The sequence below is a fragment of the Octopus bimaculoides genome, chromosome 2 (assembly GCF_001194135.2).
Source record: "Octopus bimaculoides isolate UCB-OBI-ISO-001 chromosome 2, ASM119413v2, whole genome shotgun sequence".
In the NCBI taxonomy this organism is placed as follows: Eukaryota; Metazoa; Mollusca; class Cephalopoda; order Octopoda; family Octopodidae; genus Octopus; species Octopus bimaculoides.
The window spans coordinates 108,686,918-108,701,547 of NC_068982.1; the positions used below are offsets into that span (position 1 = coordinate 108,686,918).

General features: G+C 37.6%; 2 protein-coding genes across 2 annotated transcripts in view; one reads left to right on the forward strand and one right to left on the reverse strand.

Moving 5' to 3' along the window:
- The window catches only part of LOC106876748 (uncharacterized), a 127,858-nt gene that overhangs the window by 73,225 nt on the left and 40,003 nt on the right, over positions 1 to 14,630 (reverse strand). The gene's annotated exons all lie outside the window — the stretch shown is intronic.
- On the forward strand, positions 633 to 1,775 carry LOC128247073 (uncharacterized). The gene is made up of 2 exons (XM_052965870.1): positions 633 to 1,109; positions 1,575 to 1,775. The coding sequence occupies exons 1-2, from the start codon at positions 633 to 635 to the stop codon at positions 1,773 to 1,775; spliced, it is 678 nt and encodes a 225-aa protein (XP_052821830.1).

Genomic DNA, 14,630 nt, shown 5'->3' on the forward strand with positions numbered 1-14,630 from the left:
ATCAATCTTACGATCTATTCATACAATTTGATTTGCTTTTGTGATATAAGACATCTAAAAATATTTATTGCATAGTGTTTACTCTGTTTCTTTAATACTAATAATATTTTGTTTTGGTAAATATGAAGAATCTTTCCCAACAACAAATTAAAAAGAAATTCAGAGGCGTGACATCGCACAAGTTCATTTCCATAAATGTTTCTCTTGCACACCCCGCCAAAATAAAAAATTTTGAAAACGTGGTTTTTTGCATATTCGGAATCTCCATCATTGAAAACATGGGAATCCGGTGAAAAAAAAATATTGGAAAGGTCAGTTTAGGTGCAGCAGGAAGTTTTGTCAGTGAACAGGTCGCAGTTTCAGAGCACCAAAAATATTTTGACACAAATTAAATTTAAATGTTGAAGTGAATCTAACAGTTTTTTGTGTGTTCTTAAATGGCTTACAATCATCTTCCACACTGCAATTGTTGTTTCAGCACATGATCTCAGATCAAGTCACTTGCTATGCAAGTACATCTCCATAATTTTCATTTGTGTCAGAATTTTCGTTCCTTGACCAGTATCACAGACAAACTTTATCCAGGACAGACACCAGCTGACAGACCAGATTTAACTGACAGAGTATTTAATATGAAGCTTAGGGATCTCTTGGATGATATTTTGGAGAAGAATGTTTTGGGAGAGGTTGCAGGTTACATGTGGACTATAGAGTTTCAAAAGTGTGGACTACCCCATTGTCATATGTTGTTCATATTACAAAAAGATCCAGAATATTATGATAAATTTGTTTATGCAGAACTTCCAAATCTGCAAACACAACCAATTCTGTTTCAACATGTCACCAAAAACATGCTACATGGTCCATGTAGAAGAGATAAACCCAATGCAACATGTATGGTTGATGGGAAATGTAAAAAACATTTCCCTAAAGTCTTTCAAGAAAATACATTACACAGTTATAATGGCTATCCACTTTACCAATGTCGAAATAATGGTTTTACATTTACAAAGTCTAATGTTGAATTAGATAATTGTTCAGTAGTACCATATTCCCCCTTCTTTTTAGTCAAATATAGAGGTCATTGTAATGTAGAGATATGTGCATCTGTAAAATCAGTTAAATATATTAGCAAATATATTCATAAAGGTCATGATTGGGTGACAGTCAATATTAGTGGACAAACCAATGCACAACAAACACACAAAGATGAAATTGAAAATTATATCAATGGCTGCTATGTATTCTCATCAGAGGCAGTCTGGAGGATTTTAGGGTTCAAATTACATGGTTCACATCCTGCAGTCCAACAGCTTACAGTTCATTTACCCAAAGAGCAATATATTTACTTTAATGATGATGATGATATTGAACATGTTATTCACACACACGACAGGTCCACTCACACTGAATGGATGCGAGTTAAATGGAAATCACCAGCTAACTCATTTGCATATACATTACACTATACTGATTTCCCTGAATTTTACACATGGAATAATAGTGAGAAAATGTGACATCTCAGAAAAAATAATACACACTCAATTGGGCGTATCTACTTTGTTTCACCAAAGGAACAAGAGAAATTCTATCTGAGAGCTTTACTATATCATATTCCCAGAGCTACATCATTTGAAGATATGAGGACTATTAATGGTGTAGTTTGTCATAGTTACAAAGAGACTGCAATGAAACTGGGTTTAGTACATGATGACCGTGAATACTATCGGACTATGGAGTTTGCAAATGTTTCAGCTACTCCATATCAGATGTGAAGACTTTTCTACTCCGTTCTATATGTATACTTATGTATATATGTTACACAAATATATGATACAATGTAAGCATGTTCGAACTAGTATATATGTGTGTGTGTGTGTGCATGTATATTTGTATTGTAAACACACCCATATATATGTGTATGTATTTTAAAATATATATATAGATATATATTTCTTGTTAACTAAAATTTTAGTCTTTCCTGTTTACTTGGTGACCTCTTGTTTCTAGATTTTGGTCTTCTCAAAATCTTTAACCAATTCTGTGGTGAGAGCTTGGTTAGATTGGTACAGGAGTTCCCACAGCCATCAGTACATATATGAAGATATATAAAAATATGTGTATGTGTGTGTGTGTGTGAGTGGGGGTGTATGTATGTATGCATGTATGTATGTATGTTTGTATGTATGTATGCATTCATTTATGTACTAATGGTTGTTCAGATACCTGTACCTAGATGACCAAGCTCTCAATAAAGAGGAACAGAAATCTAGAAATGAGAGGTCACCAGGTACACATACCAAAGGCTATGGATTTAGTTAACAGGAAAGATAACCGGAAAAAAGATATGAATCTCCTGCCAACAGGAAAGAGGTCATGCTTCCCAAGCGGAAGAAGAGTAGGTAGAAATTCCATACAGCATACCTCGTATAAACTATGGATGCACAAATGCTGTTGTAGGCTCATAACTGGCTGACAGTGAAAATTGACTTCATATCTAGCAGACGCACACGAGTATTTTGTACTCAGAGTACACTTGAAATAAACTTCTTTAAATACTTGGGGTACTCTTTAGTTGTCTTTCTCTCAATCTCTCTCTTTTCTTTTTTCCTCCCTGTCCAACTTGCATCTCTGGCTCAATTGAAGAGTTTTAAACAATAGCAGGAGTTCTACAAAAAGACACTCTAGCTCCTTTTCTGTTTGTAATTGGAGTGGACTGCATCCTGAGGCAAAGTCCGGAACCCACCGAAGACAAAGGCCTCATTATGAGAACCTAGGTGCACAAACTTTCAGAGTGTTCTTGAAGGAGGAAGAGGAGGAAGACATGTCTATATCTATACTATGAGGGTAAGCTGAAAAGTTCATAGGCTGACTACAAAGGAGTGCATTGTTTTTTTTTTTTCAGGTAAACTGATATGTCACTGTTCAAAGACTTCTAAAGTAACTAATTGTAACTTCTCTTGAAAACAGACACCATGGTGTTATCAAGTACCTGCAGAAAAAGGGATTAGCCCCCAACAGCATTCATGTTGACATGGTTGCTACATTAGGGGATGACACTCTAACTTTATCAACAGTGCAAAAGTGAGCAGCTGAATTTAGGAGAAAGAAGGGGAAGTCTTGAAGATGATCCAACATCTGAATGTCCTGCAACTGCCACCACTGAGGAAAACATTGATCGAGTTCACCACATAGTGATGGATGACAGGCGACTGACACTAAATCAAATAACCAATTCTATTAGCATATCCTGTGAGAGAGTTGAGAATATTGTGCATAATGAACTTGGCATGATGAAGATTTCTGCTTGGTGGGTGCCACCTGATCAAAAGCACATCAGGCTGATCACATCATGGGTAAATCTGACAGTGTTTGATGCAGATTCAGTTAGTTTCCTTGAATGTTTCCTAACACAGGATGGTTAGGAAACACTTTGAACCAGAGACAAGAGACAATCCATGCAGTGGAAACATCCCTCCTCAACTGCTCCAAAGAAGATCAAGGTCATTTCACTTGCAGGGAAGGTGATGGCCTCAGGTTTTTGGGGCGCAAAAGGAACTGTGCTTATTGACTATCTTAAAAATGGCCACACCATCAATGAAGAGCATTATGCCAACTTGCTGAAGTCGTTATGAAATGCTATCAAGACCAAACACCCAGAAAAACTAAGGAAAGGTGTCCTGTTTCATCAGAACAATGTTCCAGCACACAAGTACTTGGTTTCAATGACTGCTGTCCATGACTGTGGCTTTGAACTGGTTAATCATCCTCCCTATTCTCCTGATTTGGCCCCATCTAAGTATTGTCTGTTCCTTAACATGAAAGAACACTTGGCTGGAAACCAGTATTCCAGAGATGATGACTTCATATCTACTTTTTTGACAAGAAGGACAAAAGCTTCTTTACCAATGGGATCCAAGCTCTGCAACACCAGTGGAAGAATTGTGTGAGTTGCAAAGGGGACTATGTTGGAAAATAAACTTCATTTGGTCACATTCCATGAGAGTATCTTGGTTAGCCTATGAACTTTTAGCCAACCCTTGTGTGTGTGTGAGTGTGTGCACACGCGCATGCGTGTGTTTATATGTATGTATGCATGTATGTATGCATACATGTGAGCACATAGCTGCAAAACAAGATGGGAAAAATAGTGCTCAAATACAAAAGCTAGAGTAAAATAGTATTTTATTGAAGCTACGAAAATTCCACAAACTGTTACTCAGCATTTCATGTAAATGATCATCAGACAGTTGTGAGTTTTTAGATTAATGTAATGTTTTTTTTTTCCAATATTTTGAGAAGTAATTGCCCTACCCAATCAATTTTAAATGTTTATTCAATGATGTGGTAATTATGAATACTTATGATTATTTATCTACTCTAACACTTTTCTAAATACTCCATCAGCCTGATGATTTTTATGTGAAATTTTAAGTAACAGTTACCACTTCAATAAAATAAAATTTATATGTATATATATATATATATATATATATTATTATTATTATTATTATTATTATTATTCTAAATCTCTCAAAGAGAGACATTCAGTAACAGTTCTTTAAAGTAAAGGCTATTTGCCAACATAATGTGCTGTCCTGGAAGGGTCGATGTTACTGTTGTTTATCCCTAGGAAACACCATTTCTAGCTGGCTATAGAACACAATATCTGTGTCCTATCTAGCCAAGAAACTACTCTGTGTTGATAAAGAGCAATAACCCAGAAACTAGTTCACATGTTGTTTTGTGCTGGATGGCGGTACTGAACTCCCTGTTTGAAAATATAAAGACACAGATATTATGTCATACAGCCAGCTAGAAATGATGCTTCCTGGGGCTAAACAACAGTAACATTATCCCTTCCAGGACAGCTATATTATGTTGGCAAATAGCCTTTATATATATTTATATATATATATATATGGGCAAGCGAAAGCGAAATCGGGATAGCACCTGTGCCCAGCGTCGCCTTTCTGGCACTTGTGCCCGTGACATATGTAAGGGTTTTTGAGCGAGATCGTTGCCAGTGCCCCTGGACTGGCTCTTGTGTGGGTGGCACATAAAATACACCATTTTGAGCATGGCCGTTGCCAGTACCACCTGACTGGCCTTCGTAGGATTTTCGAGCGAGATCATTGCCAGTGCCCCTGGACTGGCTCTTGTGCGGGTGGCACATAAAATACACCATTTTGAGCGTGGCCGTTGCCAGTACCGCCTGACTGGCCTTCGTGCGGGTGACACGTAAAAGCACCCACTACACTCTCAGAGTGGTTGGTGTTAGGAAGGGCATCCAGCTGTAGAAACTCTGCCAATTCAGATTGGAGCCTGGTGTAGCCATCTGGTTTCACCAGTCCTCAGTCAAATCGTCCAACCCATGCTAGCATGGAAAGCAGACGTTAAACGATGATGATGATACTCTCATTGACAGTTGTTGCTTCTATAGACTGATGCTCATAAGTGTCATTTGTTTATAAGTACAAGGCTATCATAGAGAATGATGCAAATGGAATCTGTCAGTTATACAGGAGTAAATCCTGGAATAGCACAGAAAGGACCAAGAAAAAAATAGATAAGACCAACTCATGGTATGACACCAAAAAATACCAGAGTGTCATGTTCATTGATGCTACTCCTGGTGGCGAACTAGCATATCGTTTTAGAAAAGCATTAGATAATGTAAATCTACAGATTAAAGTAGTAGAAAGGCCAGGAACCCCCATAAAATCTCTGATCTATCTCTATGTACAGAGATCAATTGTATAGTATGTAAAATGAACCCACAAGTTAACTGTAAGATTAGGAATGTAGTTTATAGTTGACTATGCACTGAGGAATGGTGCAGAAACAAGACAACTACTTACACTGGAGAGACAGCATGTAACATAGGGGAGTGGATAGGCAACCACTGGCAGAAGCTCAAAGAGGAGAAAAACTCATCAGTGCTCTACCAACATGCTCAATTAGAACATAGAGACTAAGATATTAGCAATGCTTAGAACAGACATGACATTTAGATAGATTACAGCGGCCACACACATACTAATAGATAGACCGAGCCTCAATAGAGAACACGAATGGAACAATAACCCCCACCACCACACCATGCAACACAATGACTAAAGGGAAAAAAAAAAGACACAGATACAAACAGTGTAATACAAAAACTCATGTATAGACATAAATACACATGCACATATGAAAATATAAGAAACAGAGATAAATAAGGAAATAAATGAAAAAGAAAACTATATAAAGGGCACAGATACAAATAATATAGTAAGCAAACCCATAGACACACATGCATACACACACATACAAAACACACAGATACAAACATACACACACATATCACACAGATACAGCTGCAAATGTATGAACAAATAAGAGACACACATCATACAGACACAGAATGGACTAATCAGAACAGGAAGAAACACATGAATGGAAGAGTTGCTGAAGAGGTCACAGATGTGTGACAAAAGATTTCCAGACAATGGATGTATGATAAAATAAGAACAATAATAAATAAATGAAGAACAAATATATAGTGCGCGTGTTTATTTGGCAAAAAAAAAATTACCATCCCGAAATATAACAATACCTGTTTCAACAGACAATTTCACATCAGGAATCTTGCAAAACAAATTCATAAACATAAAACCATTTGTTTTGGCACATAATCATCTTTTTTTCATTATTTCTTTTTATTATTTTAAAACTTTTCTTTCACTTTTTCAACTTAATTTTGTTATAATACAAGTACAGAAATTATTAAATACATTTGGCACAAGCATTGCAGCATGGTTAATAAATCTGCTTCCCAACGACATGGTTCTGTGTTTAGTCTTCTGTGGGCAAGTGTCTTCTACTATAGCCCATAGCCTACCAAAGATTTGATAGAAAGAAACTGAGAGAAACTCATTGTATACACATATATATGTATGAATATACATATAATCAAGTGGAGAATAGAGAAACAAACACAAGAAGAAGCAGATCAATTGGGCTAGTTAGCCATTGATTTAATTATGTGGAGATTGTATAATGATTCATTGTCGATCGTTTCGATGTGCCAATTTGATTGACAGATCTCTTCAGAATGTTGAGAAGTATGTTAAAGTTCATGGTGTGAGAGATGCAGGAATAACAGTTAGGGGATATAGTAATGCATATAGTGGTATAAGAATAGAGTTAGGTAAAGTTAGTCTTACATTTTAGTCGAAGTTGTGTTAATAGTCTTTCTGCGAAGGAGAGGTAGGGTGGGTGCTGTTCAAGCTCGTAGTTCCAATTTTGGTCAAATGCATTCTGCACGTGTTTGTTTTTAAAGTTCGAGCGTATGTTTTTGTTTTTTAGCACCGGTGGTGTTTGTAAAGGGGAGTAACTCCCCTAAGTTTTGGTGAAGAGGGAGCTAACTCTGACCTTATTAATATTTAATTATACTTAGAAAAGGAAAATTCTTTTTTACATATTTAATTATACTTAGAAAGTGAAATTTTTTTTACATATTTAATTATACTTAGAAAATGAAAATTTTGTAGTGTGTAGACAAATTCGGTTATTTTCGTATCTCTTGTTTAAAAGGTGTGTTGTAGCCGTTAGGATTTTGAGGCGTTCAGTTAGGCAGAGGTCACAACCTCTGTTAGTTGGGTTATAAGAATTTGCTGTTTTTAGTATATGCCATTTTAGTTTGTATGCTAAATTATTGTCCTTTCATTCCCAGATATAGCTACTAAGTCTTGGTGAATTTGCCTTTTCTCTATTTTTAAAGCTAGATCGGTGTTCATTGTATCTGAGGCATATTTGGTTTTTCGTGGCGCGCATGTAAGATCTAATATTGCCGTTTGTGTGTACATCACATTGGTAAACTACATTTTCGGTCTTACATCTATTGGAGAAATTGCATTTATTCCTATCTCTACAGCTACATAAATTATAAGGGGTGTCTATGTCTGTGTTGTGTGGCCCTATTGTTTTTTTGGTGTGTGTCTCTACTAACAAGGGGTGTTGGATTAGAGTTGGGGTTTGTTCTATTAGTCGGACGGTTGTTAGTTTGGTTGTTCGTGGTCTTTCTAGCTGCATAGAATGCGTCTAATTTTTTCTTATCAATAGATGCTATGATGGTAGCTAAGTTACATGTCAGGCTGTGGCTGATTCTGATTTTGTTCTTAAATATTGCTGCATGTTTATTATTTACATTTAGATGTTTATCTGTTATGTTCATTAATGAAGGGACTATGTTAGATTTGAGGTTCATGGTGTAGGGGATAATTAGCCAGATTGTATCCTGATTGTTCTTATTGTTATTACGGCTATGTCTGGTATAGAACCTGCCATCATAGCTGGGAAGGCTAGTGAATTTGTCTTTATGGCTATCTAATTTATTTCTATAGTTAGGTATATTTTTAATATGTGTCTTATCAGTGTTAGCTGTGTTAGTATTGTTTGGTTTTTGTGGGCCCGGCGTAGGGTTATATATATATATAGGGTTGCATATAATATACATATATGCATATGCATATAAGCCAAATAAGAAGACAAAGAAAGTCTTTAACACATCTTTAATGATCAACTACAATTGTTTTTATATCAACTCTGCTTTCAATGTCAGTTCACACAAAAGTTCCGAATGAAAATTTGCATAATATTTGCAGTTTTAAACATTACAGTGACACTTCTTCAGACCTGCATCGAAGTTGTACTTTTACATTGTGTGCCTGCCAGACTTTGTGTTTTGGTTATATCAAGAGGGAACAAAAAGTAAATAAAGATGAAAATGTAAATAGAAGATGAAACCTTCTCCTCCTCTTCCTTCATCTTCTGCTTCTTCTTTCCCTCTCTCATCTCCTTCTTCTTCTATTGCTTCTTCATCCCCTAACCATACTTTTACCGACTTTAATATCAACACTTTACTTGCCTAGTCCTTCTTTTCACAGCCACAACACAATGGTGAGTTCAACTCAGTTGAACTCACCATTGTGTTATGGCTAACTTAGAAATTTATGCAACAATTTAATCTTTAATCCTTATTTCTTGTTCTGAATGATCTAAGGATCCATCCAGCTAGTTGCCTGCACAGTGTTGCTATCGCGGTAATATGCACATAGAATGTTGCATCATTACTCATATGGATTCTAAGATCATGCATTGATTCTAACGCTGGGATAGCACTACACCCTGGTCTTATGCATTCCAATTGTAGTCTGTTTGTGGGCCAATAGTGGTATGCTTCAAACTTAGTTATCTTCATCAGCTCATTTATATATTACATGCAGATCATTTTGAAGTTTTAGGATACTATCAGGATCCCTGACCACCTGTGATACTTTTGTATAATCAGCATAGCTGGTGAGACTGGTTGACTGTACGACTGAGGCATATCACTATAAACAGTAGTGGTCCTAGTACAGTTCCCTAGTACAGTTCCCTAGTACAGCTCCCTAGAGAGAGCACATTGGCTGCAACTGTCTGACTGTTGTCTTTTAAAAAGCCACTCTCTCAGTTCACCAGTGATAACAAGGTCACATAGTTTGTAACATATCATCTCATGATCATCTTTGTCAAAGGCCTTGGCAAAGTTGAGATATATCACATCCAAATTTGAGTGGTTGATCTGCTGCTTCAGTACCCAATCATATGTATGTATCTTTTATCTTTTACTGGTTTCACTCATTTGACTGCGGCCATGCTGGAGCACCACTCTGAAGGGTTTTAGTTGAACAAATCAACCCCAGGACTTTTCTTTCTTTAGCTTAGTACTCTTTAGCAGGTCATAACAGCAGAATTCAAAACTGGATGCCCATGGGATCTGCTATATGCTGATAACTTGCTCTTATTGCAGAATCTTTAGCAGAAATGGAGAAGAAATTCCAGGTATGGAAGCAAAACCAAGAATCAAAGGGCCTCAAAGTTAAACTAGCAAAGACCAAATTTGTTAGTAAGAAAGAAGGTACAATTTTCTCTCCGTCAAATAAATGGTTATGCTCAATATGTAGGAAAGGAGTTGGAAGAAACTCCATTCACTGCATCCAGTGTAAACTATGGACACATAAGAGGTGCAGTGGAATCACAGGTAGATTAACAGATAAAGTCGCCTTTGTACATGGTAGATGTGCAGGAACAATAAACACTAAGAGCACACGGGACTAGATTCTCTCAAATGCCTTGGAGGCTCTCTTGAGGCTGTAGATAGTTTCTGTTGCCTAGGTAACGAAATTAGCAATGATGGAAAATGCTCTCACAGTATTGTTTCTAGAATAAGAATAGGGTGGAGGAAGTTCAGAGAGCTACTACCTCTGTTGGCAACAAAAGGACCCTCTCTCAGAGTGAAAGGTAGATTTTATGATGTTTGTGTGCAAATGGCTATACTCCATGGCAGTGAGGCATGGGCACTGAATGCAGAAGGATGCATAGACTGGAGAGAAATGAAGGCAGTATGCTCCATTGGATGTGCAGCATCAGTGTGTGACAAAGTGCAAATGTATTGAGAGAAAAATTGGGCATAAGAGGAATCAAATGTAGCATGCAAGAGAGAAGACTACGTTGGTTTGGACATGTGATCTGTATGGATGAGGACAGCTGCATAAAAACATGCTGCTCGCTGAAAGTGGATGGTACCTGCAGAAGAGGGAGACCCAGGAAGACATGGGATGAAATGATAAGGACCGACCTCAGGATGTTGGGCCTCATGGAGGAAATGACAATGGATCGAGATGTCTGACGATATGAGGTTCTTGAGAAGACCCACCCACATCAGCGAAACTGAGTTCTAGAAGCATTGTGTGTTCCACCCACGCAAAACAAGAAAACTTCTCACACACCCTACCACAACAAACCAAACTACATCTCTTCTCTTCCTCACATTTCCACTTCATGCACTATGCTTACCTCCCATTCCCCAATCCTGTCTTCTTGGCCCTGCCACACTGCTATCTGCTAGTGCCCAAACTGTGTTCCACCACATGGAACAAGGAAACTTTTCATACACCATACCCCAACAAAACAATCTACAACCTACATCTCTTCTCTTCCTCACATTTCCTCCTTCATACACTATGCCTAACTCTTACTCCCCAAACCTGTCCTCATGGCCCTGCTTCTCTGTATCATTGCTATCTGGTAGCCCCCTTGCCACTTTATATACCCAGGTTTTCCCCACTCATTTCCCCACCCCACTCTCTAATCACGTTTCTTTGGTAACATCCTGCCATTTACATTATGACCTTCGAACCTCAAGGGTATGCCCTGTCACTTACCACCATATATATCTCTCTCTGCCTTTACTTGTGAGCATGCCCAGCACTTTGCCATCATCTTTGTCCTAATGTCTCTCACTCTCTCTCTCCCTCTCCTGCACTTCACTCAGGTTGGATAAACATGTATCTCCTTTGCGGCAGCACACCTGTTTCTGTCCTCATTCCTGATCTCTCTCTCTCTCTTTCTCCGGCTGGGTAACCATGTACCTCCTTTACAGCAAGACATCTGTTTCGGTCTCTGCCTCACTATTGCTATTTAGCCCTAAGAAACACTGTTTCCTGTTGGCCTTGACACATTTCCTGTGTTCTTAGTAAAGCCAGCATCCAGAGACTAGTTTCAGAGTTATTGCTCATCATCAGTCTGGAGTAGCATGACTTGCTAGCTGTCGATGCCTATCTGCCTTTGTAAACATATATATATATACACACATATACACAAACATATATACACATATATACAAACACACACATATATACACACACACATATACACATACACACGCGCCCACACACAGCACATAAGATGCACCATTTTGAGCGTGGCCGTTGCCAGTACCGCCTGACTGGCCTTCGTAGGATTTTCGAGCGAGATCGTTGCCAGTGCCCCTGGACTGGCTCTTGAGCGGGTGGCACATAAAAGACACCATTTTGAGCGTGGCCGTTGCCAGTACCGCCTGACTGGCCTTCGTGCGGGTGACACGTAAAAGCACCCACTACACTCTCTGAGTGGTTGGCGTTAGGAAGGGCATCCAGCTGTAGAAACCTGCCAAATTAGATTGGAGCCTGGTGTTGCCATCCGGTTTCACCAGTCCTCAGTCAAATCGTCCAACCCATGCTAGCATGGAAAGCGGACGTTAAACGATGATGATGATGATGATGATGATGATATATATATACAGTTATGAGGGAAAAACTTGGATCTTGTGAATTTTCTGAAGTCCTCTCCCCACCCTTTGAAAATAATTTTCCCAACAAATTTCTTTATAATCGTAATGTATGCCATTTGAAAGGTATCTATTTAAAATTTCATTGAAAAACCCATTTTCCTAAAAGTTAAGTAGGAAAAACTCGGATTTTGTGAATTTTCCGAGTTCCTCTCCCCACCCTCCCGTTGCTTCCCCCCTTTTCTTTTGTTTCATATTCGTTTTACACCCATTCTAGTATCCTTTCTGGATTTTCATTTCCGGGTCAAGATTTGAACATTAACCGAAACGTTTACTTGGGAATTTACTTAAAGTGAAAAAGAAATCGTATGCAACAGATAAGTCGTCATGATAACATATTACTGCGTACCAGACTTTAGCTGTTATTTTTAGCAGAACGAGTTTTCTGGTGAGGGCTTCATTGCCTGTTGCGTCAGTAGAAATCTACGGATGCACAAACGGAGAAAAAGAAACAAATATGGACGACTTGTTCCGAAACACCCCTTGAGTGGGGAACAGTTCTCAAAAATAACTCCCAATTGTTTTCCCCCAAAGTTCGTATGTCCTCGAAATCTACATAGTCCGAAGTATATTTGTAGAGAATTTCATAAAAAAATATCCATTTTCCTGAAAGTTAAGACGAATCGAAGTGGACTCCGGTTAATTTTCCGAAATTCCCCCGCCACACCCCTCCTACCCCCCCCCAAGTTTTATATATTCGGAATCTACATGATATAATACATATTCGTAGAAAATTTCATTAAAAAAATGTCCATTTTTCTGAAAGTTATGATCATCCAAAGTCGGTGGGGCAGAAATCTGTAGTCATGCCAGCATTTCTACCAACCTTTGAATAGAAGTAACAAGAATTATTAACCGGCGGAGGTAAAGAATACGCACACCACCCGGTTTCGACGTAACTTTAACCCTAAATACAAGGTGTGCGTATTCTTTAACTTCGCCGTATTGGCGAATTCGCCTTATTCAGGTTTTTCTTTTAACTTCTATTCTACATTTTGATGAACATTTAAATATTTATTATGTTTTAGCAATTGAAATGTCTTACCAGTCTACTTTATAAAATTTCTGCAGTTGTAATAGATGTTTTCTTGTGGTCTATTAAAATTTGTCTGTGAAGTCATTTAATAGACCTTACTGCAATTCATACTTCCACATATATATCATACTGCTTTAAAGTGGTGAAACCCGCCGTGATTAAAAATAACGAGGCTCTGGAAATTTTTGCAGAAATATCCAACCAACTTTAAAACTTTCTGAAGACGAGGAAGAAAAAAATTTGTCCATCTCCCAATACAACACCATCTTCTATCTCAATATTTTGCTACCACTTCAGTGACGCATATGAAGGTCTTAAATATTTTTTTTAACAGTTGCTGTTAAAAAAAACTAGTAATGTTTGTCAAATTCTAGTTTACATGCTATAATATCATTATCTGGCATATTATAAGAAAAATTTTCCAGTTAGAAAACTCTTTTTCAAAATTGTATTTGCCGTTTTTAAGGTTACAAGCCATCGACAGCGAGAACACATCTGCGCATATTTTTACCTCTTACTACTACTCCAGCGTTTTTTTTGAGAACGTCATTTACACCCGTTTACATCGTGTGCTAAAAATAGCAGTTAAATCAGCCACTCGTAATTTTCTTGATAACCTAAACATCATGGAAAGTTTTCCAGTTTCATCAATTGCTGCTGAAAGTCATATCTTATAAGTTCAAGTTTCCATATCTTTTGTTTCTTCAATTAATGGTGATTTTGAAAGAGGTGCACAGCGAGAAACAAATTACGAATAACGTAATTTCGGATGTCAAGCAATCAGGTGGTGGTAAAACGCGTGCACAACACCCATTTCCGCTTTATTTTTTTTTTCAAAATTTCTTCGGATTTCTGTTTTCGATATAGGAAAATAGGATTTTGCCCAGAAATAACATTTTCAAAATTTTAATTTCCCCCCCTCCCCACCTCAATTTCTTAATTTTTAACTTTCCGAATTTTTTTAAAATCCACATAGAAAATTACAGAGATTACGAATCTGAGAATTTTTTTTCTTTTTAAATTTTAATTTTTCTTGAAGAAACACTCCATGCCCTTTCCTCCACCTTGCCCACCCATCACCTCACTCTCAAAACGCTAAACACGCCGAATGTTTCACTTTATCTGGTGTTTTACGCATGTGTAGAATTCTACTGAAATAGCAGACGTCAAAAATATTAGACCACCATCAGAAAACCCGACATGCTAGAAACAACAGCTAAACGACATTATTTCTGAAAAAATTTCCCTGCTTTCAAAAAAGTTAAAAGTGAAACATTCGGAGTTTTTAGCTTTTTGAAAGTGGGGAGGTGATGGGTGAAGGTTGGGGAAGTGGATTAGTCTTTCTTGAAGAAGAATTTTTTTTAAAGTTTTCTACGTAAATTACAAAAAAAAAAAAAA